At 34.9% G+C, this 23059-nt stretch overlaps 1 protein-coding gene across 2 annotated transcripts in view; it reads left to right on the forward strand.

The window, feature by feature from the left end:
• BMP5 (bone morphogenetic protein 5) overlaps nucleotides 1-23059 on the forward strand; it is a 119088-nt gene that overhangs the window by 82088 nt on the left and 13941 nt on the right. For both annotated transcript variants that reach the window (XM_047734826.1, XM_047734827.1), the window contains exon 4: nucleotides 19764-19958. In XM_047734826.1, the coding sequence (XP_047590782.1) occupies nucleotides 19764-19958 (195 nt within the window). The remainder of the gene's footprint in view (nucleotides 1-19763; nucleotides 19959-23059) is intronic.

Genomic DNA, 23059 nt, shown 5'->3' on the forward strand with positions numbered 1-23059 from the left:
TGATAAGAGTATAGAACATAATTTATTTAATGATTTGTGAGTACTTTTTATCTATTCAGAAGTAGACCTAGTGGATTTACATTGTGCTCTTGCCCCACATCCTGCAATGTGAGTACCAGGCCCAGGGAAGGTAGTTTATAAAAGGATGATTAACTAGAGGGCGTGCCTTATTTAAGCTTTACTGCCTGTAGTTTTCTTCAGGCTCAAGCAAGAGACACATTCATTAGCTCTAGAGTTTGTCTTACTCCATCCTCTGCTGTATTACACTAAAGCCTTGTTTAAAAAATACAGAGTTAAGTAGAAGTTGGGTCTGACTTGGGTTTCTTGCAAAGGGGTTTATTGCTATAAGCAATAGGACCTCACAGTAGCATTGTTTTACCTCTATAACCAGATTTACAGTGTAAGAATAATACTATAACCAACGTTGGTACTCCAAGGATTGCATATATGAAATGAGGTTGACAGCTACAAATTAAATTTATTACAGAGTTCATCTAGTGAAAGCTTCATGCTTCAGATCTTGACCTAGAAAAAGAGTTCTTGGTGTTATTGATGAGTTTCAGACATTTTCCCACTACATCTAGACTTCCATAGATTTCAATTACAATGCTGAATTTTAATTTTTTTTACGAACAATTCAAATATTTTGAATTGTAAGCTATTTTCCAATTATGACTTTGAGATTACCATTAAGGATTTTCAGAGTTCAAGCATTATAAAGGAAGACAGAGAAAAGCCCATATTTAAATAATCTTGCAAGAATTCTTACAATGTTAAACTACTGTACATTTATGGTCAGAAATGTGACTGGGAAATCAGTACTGTGGGGGTGAGCAGTTGTTTCTTCCCTGGTATGTGGCCCAAACAAGAAAAATTAAATTAGTGGTGTGTACTTCTCCCAGTCTTCTCCTTGGGGAGATGCTTGAAATGTTTAACTAAACAACTCAAGATATCTGTGAAATATGATCAGCCTTTTCATTCCCTACCCACTCATACCCCACTTGAAAATTCTGAAATTTCTCTCTTGTTTTTCATCTCTTCCTAAGAATATGTTATATTTTGGAGTTCCTTTCCCCTGCTTTATTTCTCTTATATATTAATTTGACTTTAAATTATTTTGGTATTATTTATGGGGGGCTTTGTGTTTGCTTTTGAACCTAAAATGAGTATTTCACTTTTTTTCAAAGGCTTCCCAATCCTTTATTTAAGTGTTAGGTTGTCTACAGCCTTTGTTGCTTTTCTTTATCTCTTTAATATTGTCTGATATGAAAATATTAAAATGGTTAAATATGTTAGGCAAGATGGCTTTGTGCATTTCAGCAATACTTAAAACAGATTTTCAACAGAGCTGGAGCATATTTGGTCTTGAGAAATAAAGTGACCTCCCCTGGCACCTTAGTTTTATTAACTGCAACCTCATGGAGAATCTACTTGTGACATTTCTCTGTAAATATGGATAACCAGATGCTTCAGCTTATTATTGCTTCATTCATTGCTACTGCTGATGTTCTCAACATGATATTGTGATATTGCTTCAAACAGAGCAGACAAAGCCAATTCTGCATACATCCATTTGTTGATTATCTACTTATCCATTTGTTTGACATAAAATTACTGAGTACCTATACAGGGAAGACATATTAAAGGGCAATATAATCTTAGAGACAGACATAGGTAGCTAATTTTAGCAAAAGTAAAGTGCCCTAAATGCTAAAAATAGTGGTATCCTCAAGACACTCCAGGAAAATGGAAGAGAGAGGGTTAATTCCAAATGGGACAGAGCCTAAAGGTCTGTGATTCAGGTAACTTTTAAGCCAGGTCAGTTGAGTAAGATTTTTTTAAAAAATGGAGATGAGAAGAGAGATAGTTGTGGAAGTATGTGGAGTGGTGGTGAGATCAGGAAGAGGGAATTCATTCCTGGATGATGAAACAATGAGACTAAATGCAGAGAATGGCAAAATGGCATGGTATAGTCTGGAAAAAGTCAATAGTTCAGAGTCGGCTAGAGCAAATTTCACGTCTAAAATATGACTGCAGATGCTATTAGGAAAGTGATTTGGAGGCAAATCATGGAGGGAAAATGAAATCTCACTTATGTATAATATATTCTTGTTGCTTGATCACACGTCATAAAAGAACCAGACCTGCTGCTTTACTCAATCACAGCAACACTATCGTGATTACATGTTTGAATGAATGTCAGTTTCACAAGGTCATAGGATGTGTATTGCTCTTTCACAGTCGCGCCCTCTGTGCTTGGTTGGCATAATGCAAGTTGTGGGTAGGCATTAAAAATGCATATTGAATCATCACTGAATGAGTTTTTGATTTAAAAGACTTTTATACATCACCTGCCACTGAACACGTTACTGTTAGAAAACATTCCAAACTGTAACTTTTGGGTGATTATTAACCAAATCTGTTTGGTGTAACACAGGGGCAGAATTTTGTACCCAACTCACAGTATAGTAGTTAAAACGGGTTCAGTCGTAAGGTGAGAAAATCAATGATGTATATTATTAAATTTTGATTATCCTGCTCCTGAAAAAAAAAAAAAAAAGGAAAGAGGCTGAAGTTTGTATTTAGAAATCAAAACATTGCTGAAATCAAAAATTGCATGATGATTCCTAAGAGGGAAGTGAAGAAAAATACCAGTTTATGAAGTACTTTTTTTAGAAATTTGACAAATGAACTGCTGTGGATTTGGCAGGAGAGTTTAAGGATATTCTATTGATTTTCTTTTTCATTAAGAATAATTCTCCAAGATCCACATGTTTGTTTCAGGAAAATAAAGCAAACATATGAGCAGGCTAACCAAAAAGAAACACTGCTGCTTCTTAACGGTCAAATCTGGAAATTCCAGACAAGTGGTTGGATCCACTTGTGCAAAATCAGTTTCAAAGTTCTTAAGCGTTCTCTCATGGTGGTTAATAAATCTCTGTGATTAGATAGTTACTCTTTTTTTTTTTTTTAAAGATTTTATTTATTTATTTATTTGAGAGAGAGAGCATGAGAGGGGGTAGGTCAGAGGGAAAAGCAGACTCCCCGCTGAGCAGGAAACCCGATGCAGGACTTGGCTCAGGTCAAAGGCAGTCACTTAACCAACTGAGCCACCCAGGCACCCTAAGTACTCTTTTTTTAATAGCAAATGAGTAGGCTTAGGTCTGTTTTATAATTTATTGTAAGATTTTCAGCTCACCAAATTATAAAAAATTTATTAATTATCTGACTTAGTAGGTCTTTATTAAGATTGATGATAAATCTATGGTATCATTATCCCATATATATATATATATATATATATATATATATATACACAGTTTATTACACAGATAGCAATTTAACTGAACTTTTAAGACTTAGAATTTCCCTCCAAACACTATAATTTCCCACTGTTTGATGCTTTATATAGTTTAAACCTTCCAAGTAAATTAATTCTTTTTTCAAACTTGGGTTTATAGAATAATTAGAGATGGAAAACCAAAGAGAGTATTTTGGGGTTCATTAGAATGTCTTTTAAAAAATCCTGTTTTCAGACATTTTAGGTTTGGCAATACTCAGATTGAATTTTGCCAATGACTTTTTTTCTTTTCTATTCAAACCCACTTATACGTCAAAGAAAATTCAATCCGTATGTTTCTGATTCATTTGTATTCAAGTCATCAAAATGTTGTTTTGTCAGACTATTGTCTAATGTCCAAGAAACATTATAAAGTTCTTTTTAAAAATAAGACTCTAATATCCATTTTTCTTTGAATGAAGTTGTGGCATAATCTTTAAGTATATCAAGGTAAAAATTAAGATTTATAGATAGATATTTCAAAGTTTCACTTAATTTTATAGCCAAATCAAGAAAACAGATTTCAGAGGTATTAAACTTTCAATTTAAATTCCATTGTAATTGATACTTAAATATAAGATAAATAAATGTATTATTATTGTTACAGATAAGAGAATGTAAAGTTTTGATTCTTATTTTTTTGATATTTAATTTAATTTAATTAAGGAGGATAAATAAAGAGAATAAGTAGCTACAATCTGGAAATACAAATTCTAAGAAGAAATCATTAGGAAAACTAGATTCGAATCTTGGCTCTGACAAGGTAGTTCATATTATAGCCATAGCATTAATAAAATCAGTGTAATAGTAATAACTTGCAAAGACAGCATGAGACTGTATTAGGTAATAGTACCTGGCACACGGTAAGATAGCAATAAAAGGTCTTTATGCTGAATATCAGGGTGAGAGAACATACAGAGACTTTGCACTTACTCCGGGGGGACTCATTTAATTTAGAATCAATTTCTTCTTTTTTCTTTTCTTCCTTTCTTTTTTTCTTTTTCTTTTCTTTTCTTTTTTTTTTTTTTTTTTTTTTGACTAAGGAGGTTGTACAGATGACTAGATGATTTAAAGGAGTTTTAGATAAATTTGCAAATGATAGTCCACTGGAAAAAGGCAGGATTGTTGATATGTTCTTAAACTTCGAGTTGGCAGCACAGTGTATAGACAGCTATGTTATTAGGCTTATGTCTAATAACTTTGGCTAATAAAGTGATTATTGGTAGGAAACTTTTAGATATAATCCTGAATGGGATATGAAGTCAATAGAAATGAGCACTCAGAGATGAGTATCCTGACTGATTGATTGCTTACATTGGTTAGATATTTATAGGTACCAGAGACTATCAAATTATCAGTACTTAATGTAGTACCTTTCTTGAGTCCCAATCATCTTATTCTTAGAAAATGTAGATATTTGGGGGATAACTAATTGTTTCAATGAAAATAAGGGAAATAAGCTTTTTGTCACTTGATAGGCTTATAAATGTAGGGATAACTGATTAAAGGCTGGTTTATTTTACCATCAGAATACATTTCCAGGAGTGCCTGGGTGGCTCAGTTGGTTGAGCATCTGACTCTTGATTTCAGCTCTGGTCATGATCTCAGAGTCCTGAGATCAAGTCCCGTTTCCAGCTTTGTGCTTGGCTCTGAGTATGCTTGAGATTCTTTCTCCCTCTCCTCCTGCCCCTTCCCCTAGCTGGTGCACGGATGCTCTCTCTCTCTCTCTCTCTCTCCCCCTAAAATAAATAAATAAATCTTTAAAAAAGAAAAAGAAAAAATTTCAGACCCGAAGATGCTTCAGTATAAATATACTGAATATAAATACACTGAATTCAGTATAAATATACTAGCATTTGGCTTCATAAGCTTATTCCCATCTCGATGGGTTCTTACAAAAAATGTAGAATTACAAGCAGTATTTTAATGTTTGTAGAAGATGTGGGTAAAGAAATATTGGTAGTCTTTGCTAAATAGTCTTTTCTAAATATGTTATCCTGATATTGATAGCACATTGCATAAAATCCCCACTATATAAATGCCATTTTCTATAAACTAATCGGAAGATGGAAGGTATCTTATGAGTTCATTGGAAGAACATCAGAGAAGATCTTCCTGAAAAGTCAAGGAAACAAACCATTGTCCCACGCTAGTCAGTAGTTATATTTCCAGACATCATAAAGTGTCAAAATTAGAGCATTTTTTCCTGCTGGTTCATATACAAGTGTTTTCTCTGTTCTACTTTTAGAAATTACACATATCAGAACTTTTCTAAAAGCAAATTTAATCTATTATCTTCACCATTATTGTGCAGACTTAAAAAAACACATTGACTTAACTTATCAGCACTATTAGATTGAAAGTGGGTATTTTTGAACTTTTATTACCCAGGGTTCTAAGTTGTGGGTTTTTTGTTGTTGTTGTTTACTGCTTGAAATTGACAGCTTCCTCATGTACATTAATAATAAGGAATGGAATTAATCATTTTTTCTACAGCCTTGAGGTGTGTGCTAATTGCTAATTTTTCTTACTAGGTGCAGAGTAATTTAACCTACTGATAAAAATCATCTTCAAGGGGCACCTGGGTGGCTCAGTGGGTTAAGCCGCTGCCTTCGGCTCAGGTCATGATCTCAGGGTCCTGGGATCGAGCCCCGCATCGGGCTCTCTGCTCGGCAGGGAGCCTGCTTCCTCCTCTCTCTCTACCTGCCTCTCTACCTGCTTGTGATCTCTCTCTGTCAAATAAATAAATAAAATCTTTAAAAAAAAATCATCTTCAAAATTGCAGTGTCCTGTAATTTCTTTTAAATATGCTGTGTTAAAAATTGGATTTTCCTAAAATTCCATGACATCTTTTGAATTACAGAATATATATCCCTTGGGTTTTTTTTTGCTTTTCAAACTTCCAATTTAAAAATTTTTTAAATTTAAATTTAATTAACATATAATATATTGTTAGTTTCAGAGGTAGAGATGAATGATTCATCAGTGTTGTGTAATTCCCAGTACTTATTACATCACATGCCCTCCTTAATGTCATCACCCAGTTACCCCATCCCCCAACTCCCCTCCTCTCTAGCAACCCTCAGTTTGTTTCCTATAGTTTAGAGTCTCTTATGGTTTGTCTCTCTCTCTGATTTTGTCTTGTTTTATTTTTCCTCTCTTTCCCTAAGATTCTCTGTTTTGTTTCTTAAATTCCACATATGAGTGAGGTTATATGCTAATTGTCTTCCTCTAGTTGACTTATTTCACTCAGCATAATACCCTCTAGTTACATCCAGAATATATATTCCTAATTAGGAAAATATATCCTAGTCCTCATGTCACTATATATTAAACAAATGTACAAGGTACTAACTTAAGATTCGTTTACCTTTGTGGAATGCAAGTATGTTTATGTGAGGCAATTGAAGAGTTCTTAATGTAATATCTGCTTAAATTTAATGTCCTGGAATCTGCTTTCTTAAAATGGAAGTATTTGGTTATATAAGTTTGTTGTGTTACCCTAAGGATTCCTAGGACAGTCATTTTTACCTCAGGGAAAAAATCTGTAAATTAAGCCCCTGTGTTGTCAGATGACTATTTATCTGTGTCAAGGATCAGATGATCTATGTGGTTAGTTAATCTGAATATCAGCTGACATAGTGCTAATAAGTAGCAGAAGAAATTCAGAGATCAAGGGTGGTATTTTTCTTTTTGTCCTGCTGTTTTGACTACAGTTTCCCATTATTTATCTAAGTTCAAAAAGTTGAATTATGTCTGCTTATCAGAGGATCTTTTAAACATTTTGAGATTTGATAATATTCTCTTCCCTTATCTGAACTTTATCTTATAAAGCAATTAAGTCACTTTTGTTCATAAAACCATATGGCTCCCGTTAGCTGAATTTATGATGATGACAATTGGCTTCAAATAAATAAATGAGTCTCCATATCCAAGAAATGGCAAGAATCACATATCTTGCTAAATGTTCTGAAAATAAGAAGGAACATATACCCCTATGATTTGTTCTAGGTAAATATTAGTATAAATGAAGTAGTTCTTTATGTACTGTTTAATGTTAAGGGTAATTAGAGCATACTTGCTTGACTTTTAGATGACTATGTAAGGATAAATTAGGAAGATAGTTGAAGAATAGTTAACTTCAGATACTTACATAAATAAATAAGTAAAATTGAACTTTTACTCCACAGCCCAGAAATTAAATCAATGTGGAAATTAAAAAAAAAAAAAATAGCTGATTTAGGTACAAGGAAAAAAATGCCTAATAAACAGAAGTTGATGACTATAGAATAATTTGTACTGTGAAGGAATGAGCTACATATGACTGGAAGAATCCACCATTTTTTTGACATTTTCTGTAGGCATCACGAGATTGCATGAAATAATTTATCAGGTAATTGTAATTTATGAGCTTAAATTTATACTTCAACCTTATACATATATAAATATTGTGTTCAGAGAGGGTGCAGTGAATAGAAATGTGCCATCTTAAAGGAGCTCAATATTAAATAGTTACATTCAAACCAAAACTCAAGATATATAAAATCAGAGATGGAGAAACTGGTAAGAGAAGCAAGAAATGTTAGACATCTCATGAACTTTCTTTTGAGGTAAGTGCGTGCATGCGTGTGTGTGTGTGTGTAGAGAAAATATTCAGTCATAAACACATTCTCAAGGAGTCATGGAGGAATCAGATATAAGTTCATCATTGATAATCTATAATTGTTAATTTCTAGAGTGGTCGTGTGACAGAATTTAGAAAGATTATACTTTCTTTTATTTTAAGGGTCACAGTAACATTTTCAGTATTGTAACAAAACATAAAACTTAATCTAAATTTTTCTAGAATATTTTCTTTAAAGTGGCTTCTGTTTCTATGATATTTCTACAGAATTTCAAAAACATTAAAACATAAGTTTATCTATGGCAGTGTATTAGTTTCTAAAAATCATGCTTTGTATGAATCAAGCCATGGAGTGGTATTTATAAGATGGCTAAAAGAAACAACTGCATTGGTCATTTTATGTGAATGTTTCAGAAAAGTTCCCATTGAGAAGAATTCCATATCTTTTTTACCATATCTTTATGGTAAAAATGACTAGATGTCTACAGAAAATAAATATGACATAGATTTCCCTTGGGGTTTAAAAATCAGTATTGTTAATTTTCCAAACCCATGTAAGCTGTGACCTATGGGTTTTCTAACCCATGTAATGTCTTAAAGAACATCAGAGAACATATATCTTTCCTGTAAGCTTCAGAATTTTTTCTGTTTTCCCACTGCATAAAAATGAACAAAATCATCAATATGCCTTTCATGACCAGGATAACTAAACATAAATATTGGAGCACTGGTAAATTTGTGCTTTGTTCAACCCAAGATGTTATTAATTCTCTTATTAGTCATATACAGTTTTCATAAACTATACTTCATGTATTTTCCAACCCACTCTATTTATCAAAATTTACTATCTATATAAAAATCTGTTTTTTTTAAGGTTTTATTTATTTATTTGACAGAGATCACAAGTAGGCAGAGAGGCAGGCAGAGAGAGAGAGAGGAGGAAGCAGGCTCCCCACTGAGCAGAGAGTCCGATGTGGGTCTCGATCCCAGAACCCTGGGATCATGACTGAAGCTGAAGGCAGAGGCTTTAACTCACTAAGCCACCTAGGTGGCCCACAAATCTGTTTTTTTAATATCCTGATTTTCACAGTGTTTTTTACTGACATCAATTATTCTTTCATGTTAATATTTCATTTTTTAAGTTCTTTATGATTAATCTGAGTTTTACTTCCTAGATACATCTTTAGTTCATTCTAGATAAATATTCAAACCATGTGTTTTCTGTGATGGTCAATTGCAATAATATTAATAACTAATGGAAACTAACATTTACTGAGAGCTTACTGAATGCCAGGCATTTTGCTAGCTCTTTAAATGGAATGTCTACTTTATCTTCATGATTATCCTATTTTTACATGAGGAAACTCAGCCTTAGGAAGCTGAAGAATTTTGCCCATGAATCTAACAATGACTTATTTTCAGAGTTAGCTTTAATATACTATGACTTTCACAAATTATGCGAATTTTGTACAAATTCTAAACTGAAAAAATAAATGTATCTTTGGAATTTCCAAATTTAAAAATACTATTAATAATAATCATTATGGGACAAAGTTGAACTTTGTGTTGGCTCTGTTGGGAATCACTTTTGGGTTTTTGTATTTTCTGTCTGGAATTGAATTGTGATCTGCCCTACAAAAGGTAACGGCATTTTAAATATATTTTTTGTTTTCTAAATCTAACTACTTCAGCATTTCTTTCAGCCCCTTACATGATTATAGTTAATTTGATAAATTCACAAATTGAGAAGATAACTTTTCCTCTGCCAGTGATTCACTTCAACATGTAATTAAATTAGCCAAATTTAATTTCTTTATTTGAATTTAATAATGAACATCCCTTTCCGTTATGTACAATGTCTTTCTCTAATGTATTTTGATAGGTTCTCCTCCCATTTTCTCTCCCTTAATCCATATTCCCCATCATGGAATCCTCATATCAACCTCCCTCACCGCCCTTTTTAGTTGCCAACTGGTGCTCAGGTTGTGAAGCCAGGGTACAGCAAAGTCGCCCTGAGGCCAGTCAAGCATGCAGTTTCCAGATTTATTAATTTACTATTTTATAAAAAGTCGGTGTGAAGGTAATCCTTTCTCCCATCTCACCTTCCCATCCTCCAGCATCAAAGCTGACAGTGAGTTGGTATTGTTTCAACCCTAAAGAGATCTTGGACTACCTGGATTGTGTTTTGGGAGCAACACATTGGGGTAATTCTTTCCTAAAAAATTTGAAAGAAAAAAAAATCCTCTGTCAATGAAAGATGTTTTTAATTGTTCATGTGTTTGTTTTGTTTTTTTCCCTGTAAGTTGAGCTTAATTGGGTCATGTGCTTTTCTAAAAACCTTGCATTTTGACCAAAATGATTAGAATATAATTTATAGATGTTTTCATTCTGCTGGAAATGAAGAATCATGATTCTGGTATCTTTTAAAATATTACATCTTTTTTTGATATCTATATTTTTTTTCTCTGATCAGTATCCTGAATGGGCCTCTTGTAGCCTAATTTAGTCTTACATAAAGATTTGTAGAGAGAAAATGATTTTCTTTTATAAGTAGATATTGATTATGGAATATATTCAGTAATAAATGGAAGACCTTGAATATGCTATTTTACCATGGCTCATATGTTTTAAAACTAGGTTTTAATGGCAGTTTTCTGTGTTTTAATTTATAGTGCGTATATATTTCAGTGAGAGACACACAGTAAACATAATTTGCTTATCCAAATTTTAGCATCGTAACTCAAAAACATACGTGAAGAAGAGTTTTGAAATCAATGATTTAAAGTAGGCAGAGACGAACAGGAGTTAGTTAGTATTGCTTCATTATCTGGTGAAAGATGTATTCTACCATTTTTTAGATTTCCCTTAATGAAAAGGGATACGGAAGTGTTTGGCTACATCTGTATTTCTGTTTTTGATTTTCCCTAATTCAGAACAGTAACTATGGATCACCAACCTTGCCAAATAAATGCCAAGGTCAGGGACATATGCCAGTTTTTGTTGCTTGTTATATTCCCGATTCTAGACTCTAATTCTGGTTTAACTAGTGATCTGAGGGGTGAATATTTTCATGGTAATATTGATTTAGGGCCATGAAGAATATGAGATTCTCCTTTTCTCACTGTGCGCTGGAGTTAACTATGTCTTTGCCATTGTTCTTTCCATTGTGAGTTTAACTTATTGCTGGTCTGTATTTTTCAAAGACATATGTAAAAATAACAGCAGGATGGGTTTTGCATTATGAGCAGAGAACATAGTGGGAAGAAAAGAGAAGCTTTAGTTGCTATAAGGCATGCTCAGTCACCATGTTCTGTGCTGCTGAGAATTAAACTTTGGCACACTTGGCGTAGGCTCATGTGCAAGAGAGGAAAACCAAAAAAGAGGCACAAAAGTGTATGACAACCAGGGCCCATAGTTGTGTCATAAGAGGTGATCAAAATTTGTAGAGGAAAATACCTTGAGAGGGAAATTACATATTCCAGCTCCTTAAAAACGCAGGCTAATTTCTCTGTAGTATGACAAGTTTTGATTTGAATGGAATATAAACTGAGGCCATCACTTGCCCTTCCATGGCTGGCAAGTCCTGTTGAATCCTTATTTTCTTGCTTACTAAGGAAAGTCCGACCTTGAACTTAACAAAAGCAGCGGCTATAACACTGTTCTTCCAGACACCATGTGTGTATCACTGACAGATCTGAGATGGATGGTGTTCCTCTAGTCTTCTCTAGATAGAAAGCAGAAACTCAAGTCAAAGCAACAGCCCCAACCAATCTTTAACAAAGGGGTACATTATGTACTTAAAGGAATAGCATACTACTTCAGGGTTCACAGGGCTGAGTTAAAAATCTGATCCTTCTCTGAGTCTTATTTTATTCATTTTTAAAATGTAATCCTTGCTTTATTGTACAGAGTAAGTATGAGGCATATGAATCTTCAATAGACAACAGCTGTTTTGTTGTTACAAGTATTGAATGAGCTAAGCTTCTCAATTTCCAATTTTCTTGATCCTTTGGGAGAGCATTCTTATTACTACTTTTGGGTACCTGCTATATTTATATGCGGAGGTATTTACATGATTTCTCTCTGAAGGAATATAGCTGATAGAAATATAAAAGATTTACTTAGGCTATGAAATCAGATGTTGCTGCTGAAGGTGACCAAAAGGTACCACTCTTGGGACCCAGCTGTTACTTTGTATGCAGATGGCTCAGAGGGATGCTTTTCCTCTGGGGAACATCATGGCATCCTGGTGGTGTGACTGGTTGTTTATGTGAGGCAGGCCAGTTTATAGTTTTGCCTGAGCCAGAGACATGAAAACCTGGTGAAGAAAAGTTCTGCTTTTGCTTCACTCAAATGTATGTTTTGTGATCCAGCCTTCATATATGAAGGGAAGAGTTATATCCCAAATGTCTTTACTTTTTTTTTCCCCCTCAAAAGTAGACACTGATAGCATATGTATTTGGTATCTTAGTATCAGTTCTTCACTGCAGATTTTGGAAAATATTTTTTACTCTCTTCACTCTCTTTTATCAGGTGTCCAAATAAGATTCCCTTTCATTTTGGTGGTATGGACCAGCCTAAAGATTCTGGAAGTGGCTTGTGATCATTTCACAGGTTCATTTATCAAACTGTAAAGAAAGATCAAACATTTAAAGAGCCATGCTTTTCTGTATGGTAATAATTCTTTTGAATCATATATCATGTAAGCTGGTCAAAAAGAGTGTTTCTTTTAGACACTCATCAGTTTCTTAAGTAACTGTATTAAGTTCATTTCAAAGACCACTTTCACCTCCTAGAGATAAAATGAAGTGTGAAATTAAATTAATTTCACTGCTATCAAACAAATTAAAATGAGTTTGAATTCTTTTTTTTTTTATTTAATTTTTTTATTTTTTCAGCATAACAATATTCATTATTTTTGCACCACACCCAGTGCTCCATGCAATCCGTGCCCTCTACAATACCCACCACCTGGTGCCCCCAACCTCCCACCCCCCACCCCTTCAAAATTCTCAGATCGTTTTTCAGAGTCCATAGCCTCTCATGGTTCACCTCCCCTTCCAATTTCCCTCAACTCCCTTCTCCTCTCCATCTCCCCTTGTCCTCCATGCTATTTGTTATGCATCACAAATAAGTGAAACCATATGATAATTGACTCTCTCTGCTTGACTTATTTCAATGAGTTTGAATTCTAAAGGTTTTTTTCACTGATATCTTAACACATCAAAAAAGTTTTTAAAGACTTTTGGGTTGATAGTCTGCTGAAACTCTGCCTTGTTAGAGTTTTACTTAAATCTATGATTTTAAAGGAAAGACGTGTGTGTGTGTGTGTGCACGCGCACACTTTTTTATTTTTAAAAGGCACATAATAACTGGAAAAAAGGCTAAAAATAATTCACCCTTTTCATGGTTTTGTGAAAAGAATGTTTCTGCTTTCTTAAAATAAATGAGGACTGTAAGACCAACTGCTAACCAATCTTTTGGGAGCATGTGACAGATGATGTCTGTAAAGCTTGTAGGGTCTCAGGAGAAAGGCACTATATATAAAGCAAAGAGCTATTAAAAAGTAAGTGCTTATGTGAAGGTAAACTGCAGTTCCTAGTTTGAGATTCATATTTCCGCCAGCTGAAAACAAGGCCTGAGTCAGAGACATTTGTTGGGCTCGTCAGACCTGAGACAGTAAGCCTCCTCACCTCGGAATGATGTCCCATGGAAGGAGACCGATCGTTTCCATCACCTCAGCTCCACTCTTGGTGCAATAAAACACTCGAGAGTTCTGGACGGCTTCCACAACTAGGCACAAACCTGGCCCTGATACTTTATGGTTCTTGGTCTCTCGTTCCCTAGGCCCTCCTTCCTGGAGTCTCTTGAGCTGCAGTTCTCAAGTTTTTGAATCCTCCTCCCCAGCCCATCATGCCTCCATTCATTGTGCCAATGCTTCTGACCAAATAATCTACTTTTTCCTTCTAATCTCCACCACTTTCTCAAACTGCGGGGCATTATAGTGCCTTCAACAAAATGTTTAGAAAAAACTTCAAGTCTTTAAAAGTTGTGGTTTTTTTGTTCTTTGTTTTTTGGTTTTTTGTTTTTTTGAGAAAAGGAGGGGGTCTGGGGGAGGAGCAGAGGGCGAGGGAGACAGAGAACCTTAAGCAGGCTCCATGACCAGTGTAAAGCCTGGTGCGGGGTTTGATCGCACGACCCTAAGATCATGACCTGAGCAGAAACAAGTCAGAGGCTTAACTGACAGAGGCACCCAGGCACCCCCAGACTTCAACTCTTTAAAAAATTTCTTCCTCCTTTAAACTTCTTTAACTTTCAGTCATCTCAGGTATAGAGGAAAATGGAGTTCTTCTACTGCTGGTTTACCAGGAATGGTAACCACATTTCTTGTCTACAGGTAATTTTCAACTCCTAGTTTATGTCACTGTGTCAGGATATGGTTCTCAGTTGTCCTCCGTGGATTTCAGTCCTCTGATGTGTCTTTTTACTATCAGCCACAGAGTACTATCCTATTCACATATATTATGATATTTGTCCTTTTGTTCTTCACACCTTTTCATAATGAGTGTATAATTATAAATATATAATATTTAATATAAAATAAAGCGGTTATTTTTAATTTACTCTTTTAAATGTCAGTATAAAAAAGAGAATGGGGACATCTAGCAAAGGCATTACATGCAGAGCCCAGCTTATTAAACAGAGTCTCAGAATTACTTTGAAGAATCAAAGATCTTACTATCTTGCATTCATTCTAAAGTTCAAAAGCTTTTCCAGAAACCTCTTAACAATGAGTTTTCAGTATCACTGAAATAGTTTATAATCCCAGATTTTCCTTGCTTTTGTTTGAGGTTATGAGCAATGGAAACCATCTTGAAAATAAGAAAGTTCTGAGCACAAACATAAAATTCTGTTTGTGATACTTCAAATCTGTGTACTTATATCTGGCATATGCCAGTGTTTTTACTATAAAACTAGAAACTATGGAAATGTTATCAAATTATAACAGAGTTGAAATTTATAGCTAGATTACAACCCGCTTAAGTTAATTTGAGTTTAAATGTATAAGGAAGTTAAATAGACAAAATCCTGTCTTCCCTTCATTCCTTAAAATCTGATATAAAGATGATTTAGTCTGTATTCTTAGTAGAGAATTCTGCACATTTTAAATCATCTGTTTCTAAAAAGGGTAAATTCCAGTATAATTTAGAGTCACAGAAACTATAATTTAAGAGCACCAGAATCAAATTTAATCACAGATTGAAAATAAATGCAGATCAGAAGGGTATGCGGATTGGAAACAATGCACTGGTTTGTCTTCTATGAAATAGTCCATAAAGGATGCTGCAAGAGTCTTTTTCAAGATGAAGGAAAGGTAATTTAGGCACAAGTTCCATCCCAGGTGTTTTGGGTTAAGCAGTCAATTACTGTGGGTTTACAGGAGGAAAAAAACTGGAATTTATGCAAACATCTCAGAGCAATATCAACGTTTAGACTGATAAATCCTCAAATGCATGTTTTTCAAACTGTGTATTTTGCAGGGAAACTAAATGCTCATATTTGGAACCACTTATCCTTATAGTATCAACATGCCTCCAAAGAGCTGTTTTATGTCAAAGCCTCCTTTAATAACCCTATTTTTAAAGAAATAAACATTTTCAAAGTCACATTTTTCCAAAAAGAATGGTCTGAAATGCAAAACCAGTAGGTTTGGGATAGATCTTTTGTTTGCCACTCTACCTTCATGATGACTGTACATTTCAAATAGTTCGTTGTGCCCTTAGGCACATGTGAATACAATATCCTGACCCCTTGCTTATACAAAGGCATGAGGGTCAGAGTGGCAGGTCTGGAAGTCTCCAATCTCCAACTTCAGTTATGGCAAAATTGAGCAAGTTAGAGCCCCAGACTCAGATATTTCCCTCTTGATTTTTGGGTGAAAAGTGTAATCATTTCTTCGGAAGATATCATCCCAAGCCCATCTTTACTCACTCTGTAGTTAATGAAACTGAGAAATAATATCCCCATATATTTGCTGCTCAAATTGTCTCTTTCCCCTACACACCCGGGGGCATTGTTCTGAATTTATACTTTCTGGGTTCTTTCCCGTGACGTTGTTCTATGCTCTGTGTTTGGTGAAATAAACCTAGCAATGTTCTGGCTATGCCTAGGCATGCCTAAATCCTAAGGGGATGAAGCCTGGGCCCAAGCTCATCCCGCTTCTATTTAATATTCTTTTCATTACTCGACCCCATTTCCGTTTTCACCATATATTCAATCTTTAATCCTTCTACAGCTATAGGTTTTAGTTAGAAATCAAATGTAAGGATCACCTTTGAAAAATAAAACCACAGTGATACACACCTACGTATAATTTTCCTATATCAAGATGTTTTAGGTAAGGCTTCTTTATACACTTGCAATAGCTAAAGCACACTGTACATTTAATAATAAAATTCAACATACTCAAATCAATTTTATAAAAGACTCACTATTTTTAATACATGCAGTATAGTCTTTCTGTTAACACTTTTAGCAAAAACAACTGCTCAGCCGTTCACAAAGGCTTGGTCCTCGTAATCGGTACAGGTATATTGTGTCTGAAGGCACGGGAGATCAAGACCAAGAGTGACTGAGCAAGCATTAACTTATGGAATCTTAATAGTCACCTCATTGCTGAAATAAAAAGGAAACCAAAAGGAAACTTAATAATATCAAAAGTTATTTTAAAGGGAGTTCACGTTGGTTTGAAGACTACTTTGCTTCACACACAATATCTACCTTTGTAAAACCCAAGAAACCCATATTTGTAACATACACACATCTTTACAGTTTTCAGAACATAAACCTTTTAGAGCAGTATTATTTCTCCACAGATTAAAAATTACAGTATTGAAAGTCTTTAGAATGACAATAAAAGAAACTCTCTTGCAAACCCCGGGGAAACTTGGAACTTTGCATTAAGTGGTTGTTTAACTATAAAAGGGGCAGTGTGTGTTGTAATGAATGGAAAACCCACTTTACCTCTACTCCATTTGCGAACATCTTGTGGCAACCTACTTTAGTATTAGAGAGGTCATATATTAAAAATGATTTCTGCGGTCATGGATGTACACAAGTAAAAATTTAGTTCCTGTTAAATTAACACTTCATTAAAAAATCAAAATAAAAGCTCAACAAATACATTTTATGTTGTACTCCAAGATAGAAAAAAATTATTTTTGAAGAACAGATCGCCAGTTATTCTATTCCACAACAGTCAAGTTTCTCAGTTCTTTTTTTTTTTTTTTTTCTTTCGCTGAGCTCTCTGTCACTGGAAACATCTTAAACCAATTTCAAGTGCTGCACCTGAATAAATATGTTGTAAAAGTGTTTATGTATTGAAGTGGGTCAGTTCAAGGTATGGTATTTGGCTGGAACTTCTAATTTCTCTTTTTACAGCAAAAGGGCTGCCAGAAGGAGGAAGTCTGAGCTGAATTAATACATTTGTTACAGTGGAAGTAGAATGGAAACTGCTCTGACCACAAATCAAACTGCCTCTTTCATTTATGCCAGTGATAGAGTTTTTCTAAGAAATATAGACTCTGGCAGAGTGCCACTGTAAGTTTGCATTTAAAAGAGAAACCTATATGCTTATTTGTTTAAGGTTTACTGCCTTGATTATTTGGAAGTTCTTTCTTCGGTAGGACTGGGCATAGTGGCGTTTGTAGGCAGATCCCGCCCGTTTTAATAATTGTGGGAACCAAACAAATTTTCCCCGATACGTTGTAGAACAATTGATGAGGCCACGGATGCTGCTTGGATCAGCACACACGCTTCTTTTTTTTTTTTTCTTTTTTTAACCAATACCTCCACATTTAAAGGACCTCTGTGTCCCTCCCAACAGCTGCACAGCCTCACATGACACGGTCTCATTTTCTGACGGTAGAAGGTCTCTGCACAATACAAGTATACACAAAAGTGTTTATGCTGCCAAAATAAATTTTGTTAAGAGCAAGAGTTTATTTGCTAAAATGCCATTGATGCCGTTTCAAGGACTTGTTTTCCTTTTCTTGCTTCTAAGGTGGGTCAGGTCTTATAATGGACTGAGGTTACTCCACAGTCTTTACTGAATAAATATTTTAAGAAAACACGCACATCTCTCAGGGGGCAAGGCAGAGTCAATCATGCACATATTTCAAACCACATTATATATGACTCTTAAAAGATTGGTAACTTCTGTATCTAGAGTAGAAACTTTGCATGAGTTTTTAGTAATTCTCAACTAAATTTACAACCTAAGGTTAAATAGTTCTTCCTCCTTGGGTGATTTCATGGAACTAGATATCAGCCAATGAGAGATATATATATCTCAGATAAAAAAATATATAAATATATATATATTTATAATATATATTATATAATATGAATCATAATGTTATATAATATAAATATATAAAATATGTGTATAATATAGCCACAGATATATATATATATATTTTAAAAATTCAGTGATTTTTTTTAATTAGAAGAACTAACTAGAGTGAATTGTAAAGAGGGGAAAATAGTAATACTTAACTTCTAGAGTATTTGTAGAACCAAATTAAATATTGCATAGCAAACACTTAGAAAAATACCTAGCACATACATAGCAAGTGCTCCAAATACCTTTGGCATTATTGTTATTATTATTATTACTACCCAGTGGGAGATGTTCTTTATTAACAACTACTTCTAGTCTGTAGGACACCTTGACCTCTAACGCATTGCTGTGCAGGCTCTGATTGCAGTCATTCTCTGATACACAACCACACCAGCGTGCTCGGAAGGGTCCGGCATGCACACTGGTTTAAAGACAAAAGTGAGGGGCACCTGGGTGGCTTGGTGGGTTAAAGCCTCTTCCTTCAGCTCAGGTCATGATCCCAGGGTCTTGGGATCGAGCCCCGCATCGGGCTCTCTGCTTAGCAGGAAGCCTGCTTCCTCCTCCCTCTCGGCCTGCTTGTGATCTCTATCAAATAAATAAATAAAATCTTTAAAAAAAAAAATTCTCTCTAAAGACAAAAGTGAGTCTCCAAACTCACCTGGAACTTTTCTTTCTTAGAGTCTCTAGGCTTGGTTAACAAGTTTCAAAATCTCTTCAGTAAACATTCAGGTGTGTCCAAAACTCAGAGAAGGAGGAACTCTGAAATTGCTCTGATTACTTCAAAATACTTGGCATTGAGAAAGAACTGGAATTTAAAGCAAAACTCCATCTCCAGCAGGGCTTCTAGAATGACCTGTGATGTGAAGAGCTTTAAGTAGAGCATAGCTTTGTAAAGTTTGCTGGGCACAGGCCAGAGGTGAAGGGGAAGGCTCTCAGCACTAATTAACACTTGAAAGGCTTGAAAAAGCTGAAGAAAGTAGAAACACCCAGGCAGCCATTCAGCTTTTATCACTTAGAGGAAAATTATAGGGCATTTAATGCAGAAGAGTCCATAGCTAATATTTTTGAAATTGTTATTTAATGTGGACATTTCCAGGCTGATGGTAATCAAGCCTTTCCATCTGAAATATCGCTGATTTCCAGGTCTGAGAAGGATCAGTTAGTGAAAGCAGCCTGAGGGCGTTCTGTGGTGAAGAATGATGCAAAATGTAAGACCCAGCATGGATAATTGTCTGTACCGGCAACTATCCATGTTTAAAAAAATCCTTGGCCTGCAAGGAAAACATTCTGATAATGTTTTCAAAAATAATGTTCCTTTTTCAAAGGACCCTCAGAATTCATTCACGTCAGGTAAACCTTCTTTCTCATAAACCAAGTGCTTGCGCTTTCTGTTCCAGGACGCAGTATCAATGTGAAATCCGCGGGTCTTGTGGGAAGACACGGGCCTCAGTCCAAACAACCGTTTATGGTGGCCTTCTTCAAGGCAAGCGAGGTACTCCTTCGATCCGTGAGAGCCGCTAACAAACGGAAAAATCAAAACCGCAATAAATCCAGCTCTCATCAGGACTCCTCCAGAATGTCCAGCGTTGGAGGTAAGATTAAGCCGGAGCAACGGGTTGTGCACAGAGAGTTATGGGGTCATATGTTGCAAATCAAGTAGCCACAGTAAATCTACCCTCTGGATATACCTTCGTTTGGTCTATTAAATCATCTGGCAATGTTTCGAACATCCTCAGAATGTTTCATCAGTGAATCACTCAGTAATTCATTTCAAAATAAGTATGACTTGCCTTTGTATGTTGAAAGATTCAGTTCAAATTAAAATCAAGCTGGAGGTAATAAAATTATGAAATGGCTACATCAACAAAGTCTAGTCAAAACTCAACTACACAACTCCCTGAGCTGAATTCCCCAGGGCCTCTCAGACGTGGATGGGCAACCAGGTAACTCAACAAAAAAAGATTTCTTCAGTACTTAAGATGACACATGTGAAGCATGTAATTTCCATTCTCTCTGACAATAAAAACAGCAGAGATTATATGGAAATTGAGGTACTATTTACATTTCCATTAATTATTTGGAAGACTATTATCTAGATAATCTGCTTTGTGTGTGTGTATATACATACACACCTATGTATAAAACCTAGTAACAAAATATTACAGATGCACAATGATCCCAACGTGCTTGCAATTTAATCCATCAATTGATAGAAAAGGAGATAAAAGTACAGTCGATCTGAATGAGTCCAATTGCCAAAATCTGAAGTTACAGAATCATTTTATTTATACCAGTAAGTACCTTGTTTAGTCCAAGCTGCAAACAGACTTTCATAAGCTGTTCTTAGATGAAAATGATGGCTGTTTTATTCCAAGAAATTTTCTTTATCTCTAAAAAGTAAATTTGCTTGAAGGGGAAAATTTATCCTAGAACATCCCAACTTAGTACAATATGTTTGTTCATTTGAAAAATATGTGTTCTGTGTTAATGGCGACCATATGCAGTGTACTTGCCAGGCCCAATCGATGAGCTGGTGAACAAAACAGACATGATCCCTGCATATGGTATTCAAGCAAATTAGAATGCTTTACCCTTCCAAAAAGACACATTCAGACAGTATTTGCCATTATTCCTGAAATCTTCACCCTACCCCCACTCCTGCCCTGGCACTTGAAACTGATAAATCATACTATACTTTTTTTTATTACTCAAATATGTATGAGTGCTAGGTAAGAATGATTATAAATAAAACGATATACTTATCTATATGTGTATGTGTGTGTATATATATATTTTGCATACATTTTACATGCACCTGGGACTCTCAGCAAAAATACCAAATTGGAACTCATTGGAATCTTCCTAAAATATGGGCACCAGGGCAATCATGTTAGAAGTCTATTTGATATATTTAGTAACAGAAATGAGGAAGATTTCTATATGAAATTACATTATACTGAATTACATGCTATATATAGAGTAATATTGTAAAGTAGTTTTCCTGAACAAATAAGTTTAACTGTATTTTTCACGTGAAAGTAAAACATGATATTAGTGCCTGTTACAAAGCTATTTTATAAAGATCTTCACAAGGTATTTAGCTTGGCAAAAATTATAATTGCTGAATATGAAAGATGGAGAAAAATAACTTTCTAAGACCTTTTCTTCCTTGTAAATACTAGCCTGTCAAAGTTGTATATTATTCTTTTCACGTAGAATGGTTCTGAAATTGGTTGAAATGTTTTTAATTTGATGTAACAGACTGCATTAAGAAAAAGGTTTGTTAAACCATGAATAGAAGAGTGAATAATTTTTGAGGAAATTACAAAGGGAAAATTGTAAGTTGCATACTTATTATTGGAACACATAAGGACTGTGGCAATGGCGTTCCAGAGACTGAAATCATCAAAGCCCTTTTCCCTATTGGTGAACTCTATTTATCTTCTCTCTCTGATCACAAGCAACAAATGTACTTCTATAACTAGAGATGAATAAAACACATGGAGCAGAAATCGTGTAACTTTTCACCAGTTTCCTAACACCATTTAGAGTACAAAATTTATTCTACTCTAGACTGATATTTTCTTTTTAAAAAGTGTGTCATTGGCAGCCATTTCTGTGAAATAGGTGGTAGATAGTTTTGGAGCATGATCATATTTTGGTACTAAGAAAGAAAGTAGCTGGTTTGTGTCTATGAGACGTAACCTTTCAATAGGTAGTAATCAAGCAGCTGGGAAAAGGTCTCCTAGGATTTGGCCTAACAGACAGGGGTTTAAGGAAAGGGAATGCTAATATAAACAAAAAATTTGATACTTAGGAAACTTGAAATGCCAGTGAAATTTAAAAATTATTCAAATATAAATAATAAATGCTGTAATAGTACCAAGCCTTTATAATAAAATACTGTTTGAAGACTACAAGGCTAAGAGAGAAGCCAGTGGGGGGGAAGAAAGTTGTATTAGATGTTTGCATGATTACATTTTTTTCTGTATGTGCCAAATGTCAAAAGTCTCAGTTCCGGAGAATTAAAATCCATGTCATTTTTGCTTTCTTTACCCAATTTTTTCCCTATTTCAAAGAGTCTTACCTTCCAGCTTCTCAATGATCCTTTGTTCTTCTATACTCCTATGGAAAATCTTAGAACAATGTCTAGCACAAAATAGGAAATGGTTAAATAAATTAATATATCCACTGAATGGAAAAAACGAAATTCTTCTTTCAGATAAATACGCACAGAAAGAGTGTCCCCAGATTTCCTGCAGAAACTGTCCCTCTTTGTTCCTCTTCAGATATTTGGCAAAGAGACTGAGCAAACATGTTGTGTGAGATATTGCCTCTTTCATGAGGAGGCAGCACAGTGGATGTTTATTTGAATTTGGGTAGGGAGGAAAGGAAATGGAGGTGATAAGCTAATAGTTAGCTTAAAAACGCTTTAGGTACCTGGGTGATAAGGTCTTAAAGAACCTACTGAGAGCAAGATACTCTTCTAAGGACTATATGAGAGCTGAAAAGAATAGAGTAATAAGAATTTGGAAGAATTAATAAGACAAATGGCAAGTCCTGGTTTGCTGTAGAATTGCTTGTAAAGATTGCTGACTGTGTGCTGGATATTAGGGACTTTTGAAGGTGAATCCAATCCTTAGTGGCCCTGCCTGACACCATGGTGATTTCTTAGGCCGAGTCTTTCCAAGAG

The sequence above is a fragment of the Lutra lutra genome, chromosome 6, assembly GCF_902655055.1.
Source record: "Lutra lutra chromosome 6, mLutLut1.2, whole genome shotgun sequence".
Classification (NCBI taxonomy): domain Eukaryota; kingdom Metazoa; phylum Chordata; class Mammalia; order Carnivora; family Mustelidae; genus Lutra; species Lutra lutra.